At 35.8% G+C, this 17,270-nt stretch overlaps 4 protein-coding genes and 2 non-coding genes across 7 annotated transcripts; 3 read left to right on the top strand and 3 right to left on the bottom strand.

The window, feature by feature from the left end:
* Positions 1–209: 209 nt before the first annotated feature.
* Positions 210–3,319, top strand: LOC103487729 (protein SIEVE ELEMENT OCCLUSION B). Its single transcript, XM_008446167.3, has 7 exons — positions 210–527; positions 651–761; positions 858–1,306; positions 1,395–1,504; positions 1,584–1,726; positions 1,876–2,361; positions 2,454–3,319. The coding sequence occupies exons 1-7, from the start codon at positions 336–338 to the stop codon at positions 3,072–3,074; spliced, it is 2,112 nt and encodes a 703-aa protein (XP_008444389.1). The 5' UTR covers positions 210–335; the 3' UTR covers positions 3,075–3,319.
* Positions 3,320–4,244: 925 nt separating this feature from the next.
* Positions 4,245–4,387, bottom strand: LOC127148753 (small nucleolar RNA snoR137). The gene has a single exon (XR_007819831.1). It is a non-coding gene; the product is annotated as a small nucleolar RNA snoR137 (small nucleolar RNA).
* Positions 4,388–5,001: 614 nt separating this feature from the next.
* TRNAT-UGU (transfer RNA threonine (anticodon UGU)) lies at positions 5,002–5,073 on the bottom strand. The gene has a single exon. It is a non-coding gene; the product is annotated as a tRNA-Thr (tRNA).
* Positions 5,074–5,173: 100 nt separating this feature from the next.
* Positions 5,174–6,008, top strand: LOC103487730 (uncharacterized). Its single transcript, XM_017044445.2, has 2 exons — positions 5,174–5,431; positions 5,674–6,008. The coding sequence occupies exons 1-2, from the start codon at positions 5,327–5,329 to the stop codon at positions 5,758–5,760; spliced, it is 192 nt and encodes a 63-aa protein (XP_016899934.2). The 5' UTR covers positions 5,174–5,326; the 3' UTR covers positions 5,761–6,008.
* A 3,530-nt stretch (positions 6,009–9,538) lies between these two features.
* On the top strand, positions 9,539–11,208 carry LOC103487731 (vignain-like). Of its 2 annotated transcripts, none has more exons than XM_008446168.3 (4): positions 9,539–10,043; positions 10,210–10,442; positions 10,547–10,684; positions 10,827–11,208. In XM_008446168.3, exons 1-4 carry the CDS (start codon positions 9,593–9,595, stop codon positions 11,040–11,042), a joined length of 1,038 nt encoding a protein of 345 aa, XP_008444390.2. In that variant the 5' UTR covers positions 9,539–9,592; the 3' UTR covers positions 11,043–11,208. The 2 variants fall into 2 exon arrangements, with proteins under 2 accessions (XP_008444390.2, XP_050938424.1); XM_051082467.1 differs by having other exon boundaries at positions 10,547–10,688; positions 10,831–11,208.
* Positions 11,209–13,376: 2,168 nt separating this feature from the next.
* LOC103487732 (protein terminal ear1 homolog) lies at positions 13,377–16,680 on the bottom strand. Its single transcript, XM_008446169.2, has 5 exons — positions 15,858–16,680; positions 14,975–15,635; positions 14,577–14,699; positions 14,317–14,458; positions 13,377–14,205 (listed from the first exon to the last, which is right to left on the bottom strand). Exons 1-5 carry the CDS (start codon positions 16,567–16,569, stop codon positions 13,909–13,911), a joined length of 1,935 nt encoding a protein of 644 aa, XP_008444391.2. The 5' UTR covers positions 16,570–16,680; the 3' UTR covers positions 13,377–13,908.
* Between the last annotated feature and the right edge of the window lie 590 nt (positions 16,681–17,270).

The raw sequence follows: 17,270 nt of genomic DNA, 5'->3' as shown, positions 1-17,270 counted from the left end.
ATCTAGATAGTCGGCAGCTGCTTTTGTAACAGAATTAGATCAAAAACTTCATTTTTCCACTCTTAAAGAAAAAGCATACTTCTTATAACCCAAAGACACATACCTTATCTTAAATCTCTCTTTTCACTTTTATAGTAATTTAAACCCCCTTGGAAGCAAGGTAGAAATTCATCAAAACTTTTGACCTTTAGTCCCTTTTTGTGATAGTATATAAGGGCTTCAACTCAAAACCAAAATCACCATTAATCAGAATATAACCCAACTTTCCTCCTTTCTGCTCACTCTCCACTCTTATCTTCCCTATTAAAAAGAAAAGAAAAGAAAAAAAGAAATCCATGGCTATTTCAGCACCACGTAAGTTGAGTCTCATCAAACCAGACCGCCAGCTTTTCGCAGGAGGCGACGAAAATGCCTTGACAAAGCAAGTTTTGGCCACTCATTCTGAAGAACCACTTGAGTTTCCTGTCACCCCTTTGCTCAGCCTTGTTGAACAAATTTTCCTTCGAGCTAAACTCAATACTCACCAGGCATATACATGTGTTTTTAACAAAGTGTTTTCTCACTTCAAATCATACGAAATCACTCTTTATTTTAAAAGGATATTCAAACTTTTCGTGTAAACTTGGCTCATTGGTTGATTTTGTTTCCAGGGAGCAACTCGAGCTCAGCTGGAGGCAATCGAAGACAAATCCCCAAGCCCAACAGACTTACTAGACTTGCTGGATTTTGTGTCATTCACTATCAATAGAGTTTCTAATGAGGTTGTGTAGTTTAGAGGTTTTTCTTTCTTTTGGGTATACAAAAGGTCCATGTCTTTTCAGGGATTCATTTTCTTTGTTTGTTTTGAATGATCACAGATACAGTACAAGTGTTCAGGAGCTGGGGATCCCCATACCGTGACTATGGAAGTCTTCAATTTGTTATCAAGTTGGCCATGGGATGCTAAGGTGGTGCTGGCCTTGGCTGCATTTGCTATAAACTATGGAGAGTTTTGGCTATTGGTTCAACAGTCCTCAACCGACTTACTTGCCAAAGACATCTCGCTCCTCAAAAAACTTCCGGAAATATTTGAGAGAGTCGACATTGTGAAGCAAAAATTTGAAGCCCTCGACAAACTCATCAAGTCACTCGTGGATGTGGCGAAGTGTATCGTCGACTTCAAGATGCTTCCTCCCCATTATATTACTCCAGACACGCCTGAAATGAAGAGTGCAACCACTCTTATTCCAACAGCTATTTATTGGACAATCAGAAGCATCGTTGCCTGCGCTGCACAGAATGCGGGCCTTATTGGAGTTGGTCATGAGTATGCTACTCTCTCCCACTTTTGATAATCTAACTTACTTAACTAGTTGACCATTCTTAAAAAATTTTCTCTGCATCGTTTCAATCAGGTATTTGGCGTCAGCATCTGAGACATGGGAGCTATCTAGTTTGGCCCATAAGATCGACAATATCCGGAAGCACCTCGAACAACTGCTTCTTGCTTGTCATCATTACATAAGTGAGTCTTCTGTTGCTCTCTAAGCTTCAATATAAGCAGGCAGTTGAGACACTATTTTTTCCTGTTTGTGTTCATACAGATGAGAAGATGCATCACGAAGCATATATGAACCTGGTCCGCCTTTTTGAGATACCCCACATTGACAACAACAAGATTCTGAGGGCTTTGATTTACTCCAAGGATGATAAGCCACCCCTAGTCGATGGTTTAAGCAAAGAAAAGGTCAGCACTTTCTCCTTCCTACACAAAATACAATGAGAGAGAATGTAACAGTTTCGAAACTTCCCATATATTCTATGTCGGTTTCGATACAATTCTTCAAGTACCCTCTATCAAACACTACTTGAGCATTTTTTTTAATCACTTCACAGGCTACTCTCGAAGTGCTGAGAAAGAAAAATGTGCTACTTCTCATCTCTGACCTGGACCTGTCCATAGTGGAGCTTTCAATGCTCGACCAAATCTACAGAGAATCGAGACAGAACAAAACAAGAACAGAAAGCGATTACGAGGTTGTGTGGATGCCAATTGTGGAGCCCCCATGGACAGAAGAGAAACAGGTGAAATTCGAGGCATTGTTGGGGTTGATGCCGTGGTACTCAGTTGCACATCCTTCACTAATCGAATCCGCCGTCATTAAGTATGTAAGACAAGTATGGAACTTCATCAAAAAACCTTTATTGGTGGTTCTGGACCCTCAAGGCAAAGTGGTTAATACCAACGCCGTCCATATGCTCTGGATTTGGGGAAGTTTGGCCTACCCTTTCACCAGCGCTCGAGAGGAATCACTTTGGAAAGAAGAAACTTGGCGACTAGAGCTCTTAGTCGATTCAGTCGAACCCCTCATCTTCCAATGGGTATAATAAACCTCAACCTCCGCCCACTTTTCCAAAGTTGATTGATATTCTCATTTAACTCACTCTCGTTCTGTAATGTGGTGAATTTTCAGATGGAAACAGGGAAATACATTTGCATACTTGGAGGGGAAGATTTGGCATGGATAAGAGGCTTCAGTGCAAAGGCATTAGGAGTAGCTAAGGATGCTGGGATAAATTTGGAGATACTGTACGTGGGAAAGAGCAACCCGGGGGAGAAAATAAAGAAGAACATAGCTGCAATCTTAGCAGATAAAGTGATCCACACACTTGTAGATCCAACCCTGATTTGGTTCTTCTGGGTGAGGCTAGAAAGCATGTGGTATTCAAAAACACAAAGGGGAAACACAATTGAAGACGACCCCGTAATGCAAGAGACGATGACGATGTTGAGTTTTGACAGCGGCGACCAAGGATGGGCCTTGTTCTGCAAAGGCTCAACCGACATCCTTCGTGCGAAAGCTGAGACCATAACCAATGTGGTGGACGGTTATGAAGAGCGTTGGAAGGTGCATGTACAGGAAGAAGGTTTTATTCCTGCTATGAGCAAAGACCTCCAAGATATCCACACTCCGGAGCATTGCAACCGTCTGATTCTTCCTTCTTCCAATGGCACCATTCCAGAGAAGGTGGTTTGTTCAGAATGTGGTAGTGCCATGGAAAAATTCATCATGTATCGCTGTTGCAACGACTAAAAGTTCACACAACTTTCCTTTAAACTTATGAGACATTGCCGAGAGTTTCCTTTTAGTAATGAGTGTGAGTTTGTTAGTTGTTTGCAGCGTGGTCTTTTCTTGTGAAATAAAAGTTGTAATTCCATGGATGCATGGAAGTGAAGTTTGTTTTGTAATTTCTTGTCTTACTACTTACATATTTGTATCTTTCACAATGGTAATTTTGAACATTTCCCTCTTCATTTTAAAGAAAATTTCATGGAATATTTCTCCCTCTCTCTACTGGGTGATAATCAAAATTATTACTTGATTTAGTCACTTACCAAATTAGTATTTTAAGTATTTTTCTCCTTCACCAAATTTAACATTAAGAATCAGCTTTTATGAACTACTTTCCTTTTCATCGTCTCCTTCCTTACTTTGCAGTATATCCTTTTCTTCTTTGAAAAGCTTACATTAGGATAAGGCGAACACAAATGATAAATAGTGCTTTACAATAGATAACACTTATCTTGCCAATGCACACTTTTCTCAATTACTTCGATTGTGTTCCGCTTATATTAAAATGGCCGTTGTATCGGAAAAAAGACCACTTATCAACGGTTTATCGTCAGATTCCTCCAACAGACATCTTCTTTTACCTTTTTTTTTTATTCAATGAAATTCCCTCCCTAAATCAATCATATTTAAATTTGTAATTTTTAAATTATATTAATCAAATCAATTTTCCATTTTCCAACTTAAATCATAAAGCTTGGAATCTCGGTTTGGGTTTGTTAGTCTTCTGGGCTTCGACGTACTCAATTCGATCAATTTCAGTTTATAAAAATTGTTGCGAAAATCGAATTGGCATTCCAATGGAGATTGAGAAGTGATTGTTCAATTACAAAGCCAGCAATGAACAACCCTTTAGCAACCACGTGCAGGCCTCTGTCATTTATTCACACAACGAAAATTTGACGATCTTAATTCAGAGTACAACAAATTGAAGTCTTCTACTCAAATTCGATTCTTCGATCAGTTTTGACAAATATAGAATGAAAGGATAGCAATTATCTTTTTCAAACAAGATAAATTAGCTTAAAAAAATAATTCGGTTAAAAAAATAGTAGATATTTTTCAAACGAGATTTTTCTCAGGTTCGATGAAAAACAACGTTTAAATCACATCTTTAAAACGAACGTGTAAAACGAATGTACCAGGAGACAGGTAGCTGAGTGCAAGATAAATTTACACGGAGCTGTTTAATACTGGCAGATTTCAAATCAATTTATGCTTCGGAAACATGAACATCCATCATTAAAATCTGAGAGAGTTCACCAGTAAGAAGCAACAACCTTATTAAATAATTTCAGGATGGAGTAGAAGATAATCCCTTGATTTTTGAAAACAAAATCAAATGGCACAACGTCAAACCAGTAAAGCCACGAGTCACAAAACGACTCGTACCTTGCCTCCGATTGAAACGAAGACGATTAGGTTTGAAGAGTTGCAGTTAGTTTACGCCTCCGTTGACGCGTCCATCTGGATCTAAAACCACACCGATGAACGCAACGCCTATCGAAGGCGATATCAAAACAAATAAAATTTACGTTGTAATGCAAGCAAAAACCAAAATACATATAAAAAAAAAAAAAAAAAAAAAAAAAAAAAAAAAAAAAAAACAGGAAGATGAAGAAAGAAGAAGAAATGAAACAAGCAGTGCGGCCGCGGAGAGCGTTCGTGGTTTAGGGTTTAGGTGCTTCATTTATAGGCAATCAAAGACCATCTTCGAGTTTAACGAACTTTGCTTAAATTTTGGGCTTTCTTGCTTTCCTAACATCAATTCCGGGTCCAGCCCAATTCATTCCACCATCCCAAAAGAAAAAAATATAATAACAAATTCTTTATTACGAAAAGATATAATTTTAGAGAAATGGTAAAAAAAAAATTGAAAAAATAATATGTATGCCCCCATGCAGGATCGAACTACAGACCTTCAGTTTACAAGACTGACGCTCTACCGCTGAGCTATAGGGGCGATTTGTTGATGGAACGTTTTCTATTTTACTAAACTTTTAATTTTGGCGTATGGAAAGCGGGTTGCAAGTTTAGCTCTTGTGGTTTCATAGCATCAGATTATTGCTCGAGGAGAGATCTCTTCTCATCGAACCACCATTTCCAACTCCGTTCTTCACCTGCCCTTCTTCTCCTCCTCAGTTTTTTCATCGGGTTTTTTCTATCGATCATTTTGCCCAATTACAATCTCTACAACAGTCGAGCTTCTCAAGAAGATGGTGAGAGTAGCGACCTTCTTTGCAATGTCCTTGGGTGCTTTCGTTTTCTGGCAGTCAATGGATAAACTCCATGTTTGGATCGCTCTCCGTCAAGACGAAAAGGTTCTATTTCAATTTCCCTCCTTCCATGTCTCTGATTCTATCATACTTTTCTTTGCTTTTTTTCTTCAATCCATGGCGCTACTTCTCCATAACGAGTAGGAAAAAGGAAAACCCTAGGTGGAAACCTTTTCCCAGCTTATTCATTGATTTCTTTAGCTTTGAATGCCATATCTTATGTAAATTTTTGTATGTGAATTGTAATTGTTTATAAGGCATCTCTGTGTTCCACTTTGCTGTTTCAGAAAGAGAGATTGGAAAAGGAAGCAGAGATCAGAAGAGTTAGAGAAGAGCTACTGCAACAAGCGAAACAGAACGACTCTCTTGCTTAACTCTTCTCTTTTCTTCACCCGGTGCCCTTCTGTTGCTGCTACCGGTTTTGAATCGATAAGTTTAGATTGACATTTTATTATAAGTATCGTTTGTCTGTTCTTGAACAATGATACTTGGGGGACTTATAAATGGTTGATTACTCATTTCTGCAATTGTTGTGGTTGTCAAATGGTAAACAATGCTCATTTCAATTTGGAGCTTTTCTTTTTGAATAATTGAATTTGCCTCACGATTCAGTTTGTTAAAACTTGACTCAATGTTGTGTTCGTACCTTGTCTTTGCTATGAGAAACTGTTTGCTCTATCTCGAATTCATATGCTCAGACCCCATGGGGTTCAGGAGTCATCAATTTCCTGTTCTAGCTCAAGAACAGATACGAATGCAGCTACCTAAAGGTTGTTTTTGTTGAGTTTTCTCCATTTGCTTCCTTGCAGAAAAATTGCATCTGCATCTTTATTAACCTGAAAATTTTCATCTTTTCAATCTTGTGCTCCTTTTTAGTTACTTACTGAGATAAAAGAATGCTGATGCTGCGTGCTTATTTTGACCCGGTTGTGTTGAAATTCATGCAAAGTTTTTCTGTTATGTATTTGACATTGGATCAGTTCCTGTTTTATCGATCCATGTTCGATGTTAGTTTCTTGTTTCTTCGTATCTTTTCAAGTAGATTGGCTTCAGAAAAACATTATCCTTATGAAGTTGAAATTATTTGGCCTCCTATTGAAAAATGATCACCAACAACTCTACAAGATTGATTATTTCTAGGTTGAGTTCAAGCTTCCTAGTCTGCTGTGGTTATTAGAACAAGACATCCTCAAGACGTCCTCACAGCTCCTATCTGTAAGATGTTTGCTCGGTTCTGTTAATGACTAAGATTTGAGAATAACTACCTAGTTTGTTAATCTCTAGATGTTTATTGCATATCAGTTGTTGCTTGCCCTAGAGGGTTGTGTCATCAAAGCCTTCATATAATCCTACTTGAATGTTATATGGTGGGTTCTATATGCAAAAACCTTAATAGTTGTCTCTCTTGTGATGGATTTAGAAGCAGGCCATAGTAATTGTACCTGTTGTGTTGAAGGTAACTCGTCGACTTAAGTTTTTTGGTTGATAGGTGGTTAACATAGCATCAAAATAAATTGTCTCGTTTCAAACTTCTGTAATCCTTTCTCTTCCTAATTAATATTTCTTTCCGCTCGATGTAACTTTTACAAATTTTTGAGTCCTAATCGTTCAGCCTCAGCTCTTATATCTTTGTCATTTTGAAATTCGTTGGTGCAAATATACAGGAGGAACTAATTGACCATGCCCTTTAAATGGATGGTATGTCCTCCCAGATTGTTGTTCGTTCTCGTTACAATATGGAGGACGAAAGATGAAGTCAAATACTGGCTGCTGTCCGGCCGGTGGTAGTGAAGACTTGGATCTTTGCACTTTGGAGAGAAGTTGAGCATTTTTCTAAATGCAAAACAAATGAAAAGTTTATTTTTATTTAGACTGGCAAAAAGAAATGAATTTAAACAAAGTTATTTTTATTTAAAATAAACTCAGAAGGATCGTCAACCACTTTAGATTTTTTAATTTTGAAAAATTAAATCAAACGCATCCTAAAGATTTTTAAATCTTTGAAATGTATTATAAATTTTTAGGTCCGCATTTTTTACATGAAAGTTGAATCATTGCTTTTGAAATTATATTTTACTTTCTATCCACTGAATTGGTAAGTTACGCTTAGACTAGCGTTAAATGTGTGTTTGTTGACTAGTAAGGTGTGTTCTAATACAATGGATATGTAAAAGAGTAATTATTATTTCCCATCTATCGATCTTCTCTTCTATTTTCTTCCCAATCGAATCATTACTAGCAGTTAGCACAACATCGATTGAGCTCATCTGAATTTAGCCAGAGTTTATTTCTCTGATAGTAGAGATTCCTGACGTGCATCGGACTTGTATTTAGTTATTTAGGGATTTTCTTTTCATTCATTTAATTGATTAATAATTCATCACATTTAACTCTTTTTTTCTTTTTGAGTTCAAATGTAACTCTCCCTATGTAGGGACGCCGATCAAATGTTGAACATGTTTGAGGAACCCATTTCTAAGGTTTCGAAAAATAATTGTTGTTTTCTATACTCAAAAATTAAAAAAAAAAAAACGTTAAACAGTATCTTAGCATTCCAATTTTAAGGTTTATATCACAATTTCTATCATTATTAATATTAAAATGCTTTCCAAAATCGAACTAGATTTGGGAAAAACTTGATTGTGTTTTCTCATATTTGAGTTAGACCTTGAGTGTGTGTTTCGTAAAGGAGATGAGACTTTGCTTTAATCATTCGTCAACCTTCATAAATTTCAACAATTTGAAAATAAGAATAATAATAAAATAAGGTTAGCTCTCCTGCTACTTTTCTCTTTGATTTTGTTGTATGATTTATAATTCACTGAACGTATACAAGAAATTTTCAAAAAAATTATTTGAAGTAACAAGTTATTAGAGAATTAAAACTGCAGCATATGTATCTAAATTTGAAAAGAAGTATGACGAAAATTGATGCAACTAGACAAATGGAATTAAGAGAAATTGGGTTATTGCAAAAGGCAGTGATTCATCTATTTCGCCGTTTTCTGAAAAGATTTCTGTTTTGCATTAATAAGAATTCACAATTGAAGGAGGATTCATTATCCAATTCCACACTGCTTTCATAACATCGGGATGGGAATATGACTTAATGTTTCCTATGCATAACACATTAAACAGAACTATGAACATTAACCAAACCAACCACCTTCCCTTATTCCATATGGATTCCATGCTTCGTTTCTTACGTCTTAGTTTTGCTTCTACTTTAATCTTTTTACTTTCGATAAATTTTAAATTTAATTTCTATCATTTTTTAAAAAAGTTGCCTATATAAGTACTTCTACTAAAATTTTTGAAAAGATATTCACATACTATATTTTATTATCATTGAATAATTAAATTTTAGACATAGTTAGTACAAGGTTATTTATTTGAAAATACTAAAAATTCAATTTTTTTTTTTTAAATTGTAGTTTAAAATTTCAAAGTATGGAAACAAAAATGTTATTTTAACATATTTATATTAAAAACGATGCTACCCAATTCCCAATGCAAAGTTCCCATTTTGAAGATATACAACCATCAGAGTCACCTTTCCACAATTTCTGGCTAAAAGTTTGAACTGTTTGAAAATCAAAGTTGCTTCACTCCCAATCATCTCAAACCCATCACCACCACGAATGTATATTCAAATCTTTCACTCATTGTCAAATATGATATTCTATTGATTTAGTTTTATGAGATAAGTTGATTGCATCAGATTTGAGATTAGGCCAAATCCACGGCCAACCAAATAATAATAATAATAATAATGATATTGAAAAAGCTCTATTACCACCAGTAAAATAAACAAATAATTACACCCAAACTACAAATATGAGACACTAATTAATTTCAATTTACCCACTAAAATATACTAATTGTACCTAGCATTTCATACTACATCAAATAAGGCGAATTGGCACAATAATAAACACCCATCACCTTATACATAACAATTGAATGTGATAAATGCTAATCAAATTCTAGCGCTAAATTCAAGAAAACTGTATCACCATATCATTACTAACAGAAAAAGGTGATCAAGTTGGTTTGGTTGGGTGCAAATTGCTCCAGTTCAAATTCGTGCACCAACACAATGTCTATATAAACCACTAAGACATACATCGCCAAATCAACTCAAGCATCACCTTGCTTATCCATCATATTACCCATACCCCATTGAACTACTTTTTCTAAATCACTATGGCCATTGGCAAATTTCTTCTTGTTCCTCTTCTTTTGATTGTTCTAGTTTCAGGATTGGCTGAAAGCTTTGAATTCGATGAGAAGGAGTTGGCAACAGAGGAAAGTCTATGGCAGTTATATGAGAGATGGGGTAACCATCACACGATTTCAAGGAACCTAAAGGAGAAGCATAAACGTTTCAGCGTGTTTAAAGAGAATGTGAACCATGTGTTCACAGTGAACCAAATGAACAAACCATACAAGCTAAATCTGAACAAGTTCGCAGATATGTCGAATTACGAGTTTGTGAACTTCTATGCTCGCTCTAATATTAGCCACTTCAGAAAGTTACACGGAAGAAGAAGAGGAGCCGGTGGATTCATGTATGAGCAGGATACAGATCTTCCATCATCCGTTGATTGGAGAGAAAGAGGAGCTGTCAATGCAATCAAAGAGCAAGGAACATGTGGTATACTTTCTAATTCGTAATTTTGGCTTTGTATATTGTTGGAGGGGGAAAGAAGAGAGAGTACTAAAAACAACATTGAAGAGTTTTGAGTGTTGTCTCAATAAGATTATGAAATTGAAATCCTAATGCTTCCAAATAATGAATGATTTCGAAAATATATCTGCAGGTAGCTGTTGGGCGTTTTCAAGTGTGGCTGCAGTTGAAGCAATCAACAAAATCAAAACCAACCAGCTATTATCTCTATCAGAGCAAGAGCTGCTCGATTGCAATTACAGGAACAAAGGTTGTAACGGAGGATTCATGGAAATAGCTTTCGATTTCATAAAGCGAAATGGTGGAATCGCCACTGAGAACAGCTATCCCTACCATGGATCAAGAGGACTCTGTCGCTCATCCAGAGTAAGTTTTATCATTCGTGAACCAAATCAAAACTAAAATATCTTTCGTTCATCCTTCCAGAAATTGTCAAACTAAAGCATATATGATCTGTTTTTTATAAGCAGATATCTTCACCGATAGTTAAAATTGATGGATACGAAAGCGTACCGGAAAACGAGGATGCTTTGATGCAAGCCGTCGCAAATCAACCAGTCTCTGTCGCCATCGACGCCGCAGGAAGAGATTTCCAATTTTATTGGCAGGCAAGTTACTAGTTCACTCCACCAATCCATCGAATCATTGTAAACTTGTATCATCTCTTCTATGCCTACAAATATAATCAACAATAGCTTCAGCCATTGCTACTACTAATCAGGAAGAAAAAAAATGTTAAAAAAATTTCAGGGAGTATTCGATGGATACTGCGGAACGGAGCTGAATCACGGAGTGGTGGCGATTGGGTACGGAACGACGGAAGACGGAACAGATTATTGGATCGTGCGAAACTCGTGGGGAGTTGGATGGGGAGAAGATGGTTACGTAAGGATGAAGCGAGGAGTGGAGCAGCCAGAAGGTCTGTGTGGAATAGCCATGGAAGCTTCTTATCCCATCAAGTTTTAAGCTCCAAACTATATTTACAAGATTTCTAGACAGTTAGAAAAATGGGATTTAGAAGCATTGAGATCCCTTTTATTATTATGTTTAATTTAATGAATTGCTAAAATAAGAATTTAGTATTTATTGTCTCATTACACTTTAACTAAAATACTTTTGTTTCATTCGTTCAGTTCCCAATATTATGGTTATATATTTACAATATTATATCGCTTTACTTTTTTTCTCTATACACTATTTTTATCTTGGCAGCAAAAATATTGGTATTAAATCATTAAAAAACCCTACTTACTAATTCTATTATTTAAAAGTACTAAATGATTAAAATTTTCAAGTTAATTATCCTTCTTTTACAAAATAATAATTAATTTGTAATTTAATTTTAGCATAGAAACTTAGACAGCTTTAATCCTCAACAACCACATTTTGAAGTGTTTTTCCATGCATCTACTATTTGAAAAACAAATTATATCACAATACAAAACAATATTTCACCATCACAAAACAAATTATTATATCAATCAATTCCATATAAAAAAAAATGAAAAGTAAAAGTCAAAACATACATTAATATCTAATTATTTATATTAAAACTTTTTTTTTTTTTTGAAAATGTAAGAAATAAATTATTATTTATACATACATAAACACTTATATAATTAATCATTAAAATACGGATCAATATCTATTTCATATATTACTATAAAGTAAAACTATTGAATATTCAATCTTTAAACATGTTTATATTCATGACTATATAATACGCTATGTATAAATCACACAATTTTAGGAACAACATTATACAAAAATCAATTACAAGTTTGTCTACCATGACTATATTATATAAAATAATAACTATTTAAACCAATTATTTATAAAGTTTTTTAAAAAATTATTGGTAATTATTTTTGAATGTATATTTATTATTTACTTTCAACAAAATCCATACCAAATATTTAAAAAAGAGATCTCGCTCATTCAAAAAATCAACGATAAATTTTTTTAAGAAAATATAATTTAACTAAGCTTTTAAAAATAAAATTTAAGTAGTATAAAAAAAAAGTTTATTTTAAAGAAAAATGAAAAGGTTAGATTTGGATTGGATAAGCATGAAAAGATCTCATCACAAATAAATAATAACAGTAATGTAATTAATAATAGCAATGGATAATAATTTCAACTGCTAAATATGACCTAACAAATTCTATAACCCCAGCATTAAGCACCTTGATATCAACATTAATATTTATTAAAAAAAAACAAATTTAATATAGATTTTGAAGAAAATAATTAATTTATAATACGAAGCCGAACTAACCGTTTAAAGATCTAAACCAAAACCCTAAACTAAGTAGATGAGTCAAGTTAATATTTTATTTTATAAAACCAAGTAAGTTTATTAGGCTATTTTCAAAAATAACAAAATGACAAACTCATCGGCAAAATCCATTGAAATCTTCTCGATACATTTTGGTTATTTTTTAATATTTTATAAATTATTTATTTTTTTAAAATAATAACCAAACATATAATAATGTATAAAGCAAGTCGATTTTGTTATTATTTTTTTAACAGATTAACTATTATGATCGCATTTAGGAACGTTATATAATAAAAAAGAACTAACGATAAACTAATTACTTATCATGACTGTATTTTTATATAAAATAAAATTATGATATTATTTAAATGAAATGTTTGTAAGTTTGTCTAATCATAAAGTATGGGTAGCATTTGTATGTTAAGATTGTTTATTATCCATAACTCAAAACCCCATAAACACATTCACAATGGCTGTGGTTGAAGTTGACACAACTTCTGGTCTGCTCCATAGTACTCCTTATCCAATTTAACCACATTTATTGTTCCTAAATATGTATATAAGTTCTTCTCGTGGGGTTATAACTTTTAATACTTCTGGACGTAGATTATTGTTTAAGATGTTTTGTTCGTGGGAGTTTTCATGGCTAATAATTAGGTGATCTCAACCAGTCCAGTTCCAATGAATAATAATTGGATGATCTCAACCATCACCCATTTTTGTCTGTAAATGATGTAGGTATTTTATAAAACTATAGGAATATTATTGGGCGTAAGGATAATTATCCAAAAAATAGTTTTCATTTGTACTTGATAATTAGTTCCTAGCATTGCAAAAAAAACAAGAAGAAGAAGAAGAAAAAAACCGAGAGCAAAGTCGAACCAAAACAATTGTAACCTTACTGGTTCAACACTACCTAAAACTTAAAAAGCAAAAATATAGTATTGATATGATGAACAGTAAATACCGAGATAAGAAAATGAAAACGTATTGAAACGTCTTCTAAAATGGATGATATCTCAATTAGATCATCTAAGTCTTCCTCGCCTAATATTATTAACACACAAAACAATACAGTCTTGCTACGTCTTCCCAAGTTTGCCTGCCTCCTTTTCCATTCGTTGTCGATTATAATATGAATAAATAAGATAGAATGAAAAAGATGTTTTGTAATGCCACCATACTTTAAAAAAAAAACAAAATTAATTAAACATATTAGAAAACATTATATTTTAAGGACCCACAAAAAAAAAAAAAAAAAAAAAAAAAAAAGGACATGGACAGTTCCACCTACACGACCTCCTAGACCACCATCGAGATATGAACAAAGCCTCACCTGGGAAAGCTGAAATAGAGCATAGAATATCAAAGAAACCCCCATGAGAGAGAGAGAGTTAGGAAGTGATAGATAGTCAGTTAAACAAGGTGGGTGATCTGAGATGAGCCCTTGTATGACGACATAAAGACTGCTCCCAAGCTCCAACGCTAACCCATCATCATTTTGATTTCTGTTTCTGATTTTTTGTACAGTTTGGTGCGGCGGTGTGTTGATTACCCATCTTCTGATCTCTTGCTGTCTCCTTCCTCATCACCATTATCACCACCGCCATACGGCACAAGCTCCAACGATTGATCCGGGGCGGTGCCATCACCCAGCTGATCTTCATCGCCGCAAATCTCACCTGTTGATGTATGTGCACCACCAGCATGAACGTTACCGGCGACGGTGAGCGGCTCTGTTAGTTGTATACCATCGCGAGGAGGCGAAAACACCACCGGCAACTCATACTCGTCCATTTCGCTCGGAAATTTAGAGTTCTTAAAATGTTCCTTGAGTGCCTCTAACCCCTATAAACACAAAAACCAAAACAGTTTTTATAAGATTGATAACTTTGATAAATTAATGGGGCAAACGAATCATATACCTATTACCCACCCACCCACCCACCCAGCACTCACCTGAAGTCTAGCGTAGGTAACTTGGCAGATCTTCCTGGAGTTGAAGACTTGCCAGGCTTGAAGATGGAAAGCTTTGTACAGTCTCCAGGCTCCTTGGGGGGAGGTCATATTCACAAACCCATATCCAACGTTGCATTTATTGCTGCAGTTTGAAAGAGGAAAATCAAAAGAAACAAGAAATTGTCATTAATTATTATATAAAGATATAGTCTATGAAAGACAGACCAAAAAATGACAAATGAAGAAAGAAAGATAATCACATGAAGTCAATTGGAAGATATACGAAATCATAGGAGGACAAAGGCAGGCCTTTGCCATCGTTGGTTATCTCCTCGTTGCATTCCATGCAGTGCTTGTCCAGAGTCTTCAACAATAACTTCAGACTGCCAATTTTATGTTTATTTCCATTAGTCCATGACTTACATTTATAATTTCTTGGAAGAAATATAACTTTTAGACCAGTTCAGAAATACTTCTGTCGTTTGCTTCAAAATGGAAACGTGTTTTTTTTGGTCCCTAGAGTTTGATGTTTTTTTTGGTCCCTAGAGTTTGACTAAGTTTGAAGAAGACGTTTTTCAAAAATAAACGAAATAGGAAATTCTTGTGCTCGTTTCTTAAAAATAGAAACGTACATAAAAAATGGAAAAAGAAAACTCACTTGTACTTGTTGGGTATGTTCTTAATCATAACCGTGGTTCTGGAATCTCTGCAGTCCGATGCTTCTGCTTCCATGGTGTTTTCGCTTATTAAGAAACATGGGTCAGATTTCCTCAAGAAACTATTTTTCCTCAACCTAATACTAATCCTAGGTTGAGGAGATACTTCTTGTTTTGAGCTGGTTGCCGATTTCCTATTGATGATCTTCTTCGAATTCATCCTCCTCCAAGTGCCAACGGAACCTCTTCTTTCAATTCCATTTACTATATTTCCACTGCAATTCAATGGCTGTAACTTATCCACCAGTGTATCCGCATAAGTTAATCTCCGGGCATTCATACATTGCACCTTCTTGGGGGAAAATTGAGCTTCCGAATAGAATGAGCGATGTGGGGGGTCGTTGAAACGACCAGATAGCTTCCAAGGCCGATCCGGATGAGGCTGCTGGTGTTGTCTAGCGCCTAATTTTCTGGAGGCGATCATAGGGTTGAATAATTTCCGGCCATTTCCACCGGGACGGCTGAACTCAACGACGACAGGTTTGCCATGAATTTCCTTACCGTTCATCTCTTCAACAGCCATCGCGGCATCTCTGACATCAAAAAACTCAACGAACCGTTGATGCTTCTTCAATGGCGTCTCCCTAATGTCCTTTACAGGGCCTTGCTCCAAAGAAAAAGGAATCAGAAAAGCGAAGCAGGAAAAGAAAAAAACAAAAAGACCCCCTCCCTCCTCACACAAAAAAAAAAAAAAAACAACAAAAGAATTACTGTATAATCATCAAAAGGCATCTGACAGAGACCATAAAGTAGAGAAAGAGTTGGCATCGGATTTAATAACATGAGCCCCACAACCGTCCCCACCCAAACGAGAAAGAAAATTACCAAAACGCTCGAAGATTTCCTTGAGGGTAGAAGCGGAGACACCCAAATCCATGTTGAGAACAATGATCGTGCCCTGGTTTTTCCCATCCGGTAAGGCGGCGTTACTCGTCGGAATAACAAATTCAGCCCACACAGCACAGCCACCGATTAGGGCACGAGCCAACCGCGGCGGTGTGTCGAAATTGTTCTGCAAAAACCTAGAATGTTGATTACGAACTTGTTTTTGACGCATCAAATATTGGCTCCTCATCTCACGAAAGGCCTTTTCTGCATGCCTCAAATCGTAATAATGCACAGACACGATTCCATCCCTGATTCTCTCCATCTGAACCCCTCTAACATCCCCAAAGCATTCCAAATCCCTTCGCACAACCGACTCGCTCACATCACTCGGTACCGCACTCAGTAACAGCGACCGAGTCGGAGACGACGACAGAGGATGAACCTCCGGCACCGCAATATCCTCCACTGGATTAACAATCGCTGGATTAAAATTAATCGGAAAATTAGGAGAACACGTTAAAACCGAATTGCGAAACGGTTCCACTTGCAGTTCATTAATCGACGGTGGAAACGGAGCGGCGAACGAATAGTAAACATGGCGAACCGGCGGCCCGACCAAAGTGGCCAGGTTAGTGAAGTATGCGGGTCTAAACTCTCGGGCAGCCGGGTCCAAACTTTTCTGAAGGCGGATTACACCAGTTTCTCCCATGACCGAATTAATGGCTTATAACGAACGCCGGCTGCACAACCCGGCAGATAAAACCTGCGGTCAGACAAGTCGTTTTCCAACGAAAAGTTTATCTCCGGAGAAAAGAATAAACCCTAGATAATTCCGATGAACAAAATAATAATAATAATAATAATAAGAAGAAGAAGAAGAAGAAGAAGAAGAAGAAGAAGGAGAAGGGTTTGGTTTGGCTGTTTGCTGTTTCAGCACATACATCCGTTTTGAAGAAGCAGAAGGGTTGCTAAAAGAGAGCGATATGGAATGAAAGTGACCTGAGGGAAAATTACACAAATACCCTTGCAAGGTATGGAGAAAAAAAAAGAAAAAGAAAAAGAAAAAAGGACCGTACGAATGTTTGGGAAGGGCAAGGAAAGGGACAAAAAGGTAGAAGCGCCACGTATCTCCGTCGCGCGTTTGCCGAAGCGGAAGAGAAAATCGTAAATAAAAATAAAATAAAATAAAATAAAATAAATAATAGAATAGTTACGACTTGACTTCTATGTATTCCCTTTTTATTTTTCTTTCCTCTTTCTTTTTATTTCCGTTTATATATTTTTTTGTTTCTTTTTCCCTTATTGCTTTGTTTTTCCTTTTTCTTTCTTCTTTTTCTTCGTACATTTATTTCCTTTGTCCGACTCCTCGTTTTTCTTCCCTTTTCTCTTCAACTTTCAAGGCACCTTCTT

This window comes from Cucumis melo, chromosome 3, assembly GCF_025177605.1.
Source record: "Cucumis melo cultivar AY chromosome 3, USDA_Cmelo_AY_1.0, whole genome shotgun sequence".
In the NCBI taxonomy this organism is placed as follows: Eukaryota; Viridiplantae; Streptophyta; class Magnoliopsida; order Cucurbitales; family Cucurbitaceae; genus Cucumis; species Cucumis melo.
Note: the sequence above shows the minus strand (reverse complement) of the source record. Positions and strands in the feature narration are given on the sequence as shown.

What these genes read in the sequence shown, in the direction of transcription:
- LOC103487729 (XM_008446167.3), top strand. Translation starts at nt 336, where the DNA reads ATGGCTATTTCAGCACCACGTAAGTTGAGTCTCATCAAACCAGACCGC. An exon ending in CTTATTGGAGTTGGTCATGA is followed by an intron (nt 1,307 to 1,394) that starts GTATGCTACTCT and finishes CGTTTCAATCAG; the next exon opens with GTATTTGGCGTCAGCATCTG. An exon ending in ATGGTTTAAGCAAAGAAAAG is followed by an intron (nt 1,727 to 1,875) that starts GTCAGCACTTTC and finishes ATCACTTCACAG; the next exon opens with GCTACTCTCGAAGTGCTGAG.
- LOC103487730 (XM_017044445.2), top strand. Translation starts at nt 5,327, where the DNA reads ATGGTGAGAGTAGCGACCTTCTTTGCAATGTCCTTGGGTGCTTTCGTT. An exon ending in CTCTCCGTCAAGACGAAAAG is followed by an intron (nt 5,432 to 5,673) that starts GTTCTATTTCAA and finishes TTGCTGTTTCAG; the next exon opens with AAAGAGAGATTGGAAAAGGA.
- LOC103487731 (XM_008446168.3), top strand. Translation starts at nt 9,593, where the DNA reads ATGGCCATTGGCAAATTTCTTCTTGTTCCTCTTCTTTTGATTGTTCTA. An exon ending in CAAAGAGCAAGGAACATGTG is followed by an intron (nt 10,044 to 10,209) that starts GTATACTTTCTA and finishes ATATATCTGCAG; the next exon opens with GTAGCTGTTGGGCGTTTTCA. An exon ending in ATTTCCAATTTTATTGGCAG is followed by an intron (nt 10,685 to 10,826) that starts GCAAGTTACTAG and finishes AAAAAATTTCAG; the next exon opens with GGAGTATTCGATGGATACTG.
- LOC103487732 (XM_008446169.2), bottom strand. Translation starts at nt 16,569, where the DNA reads ATGGGAGAAACTGGTGTAATCCGCCTTCAGAAAAGTTTGGACCCGGCT. An exon ending in GGAAATCTTCGAGCGTTTTG is followed by an intron (nt 15,636 to 15,857) that starts GTAATTTTCTTT and finishes CTTTGGAGCAAG; the next exon opens with GCCCTGTAAAGGACATTAGG. An exon ending in AACATACCCAACAAGTACAA is followed by an intron (nt 14,700 to 14,974) that starts GTGAGTTTTCTT and finishes TAAAATTGGCAG; the next exon opens with TCTGAAGTTATTGTTGAAGA.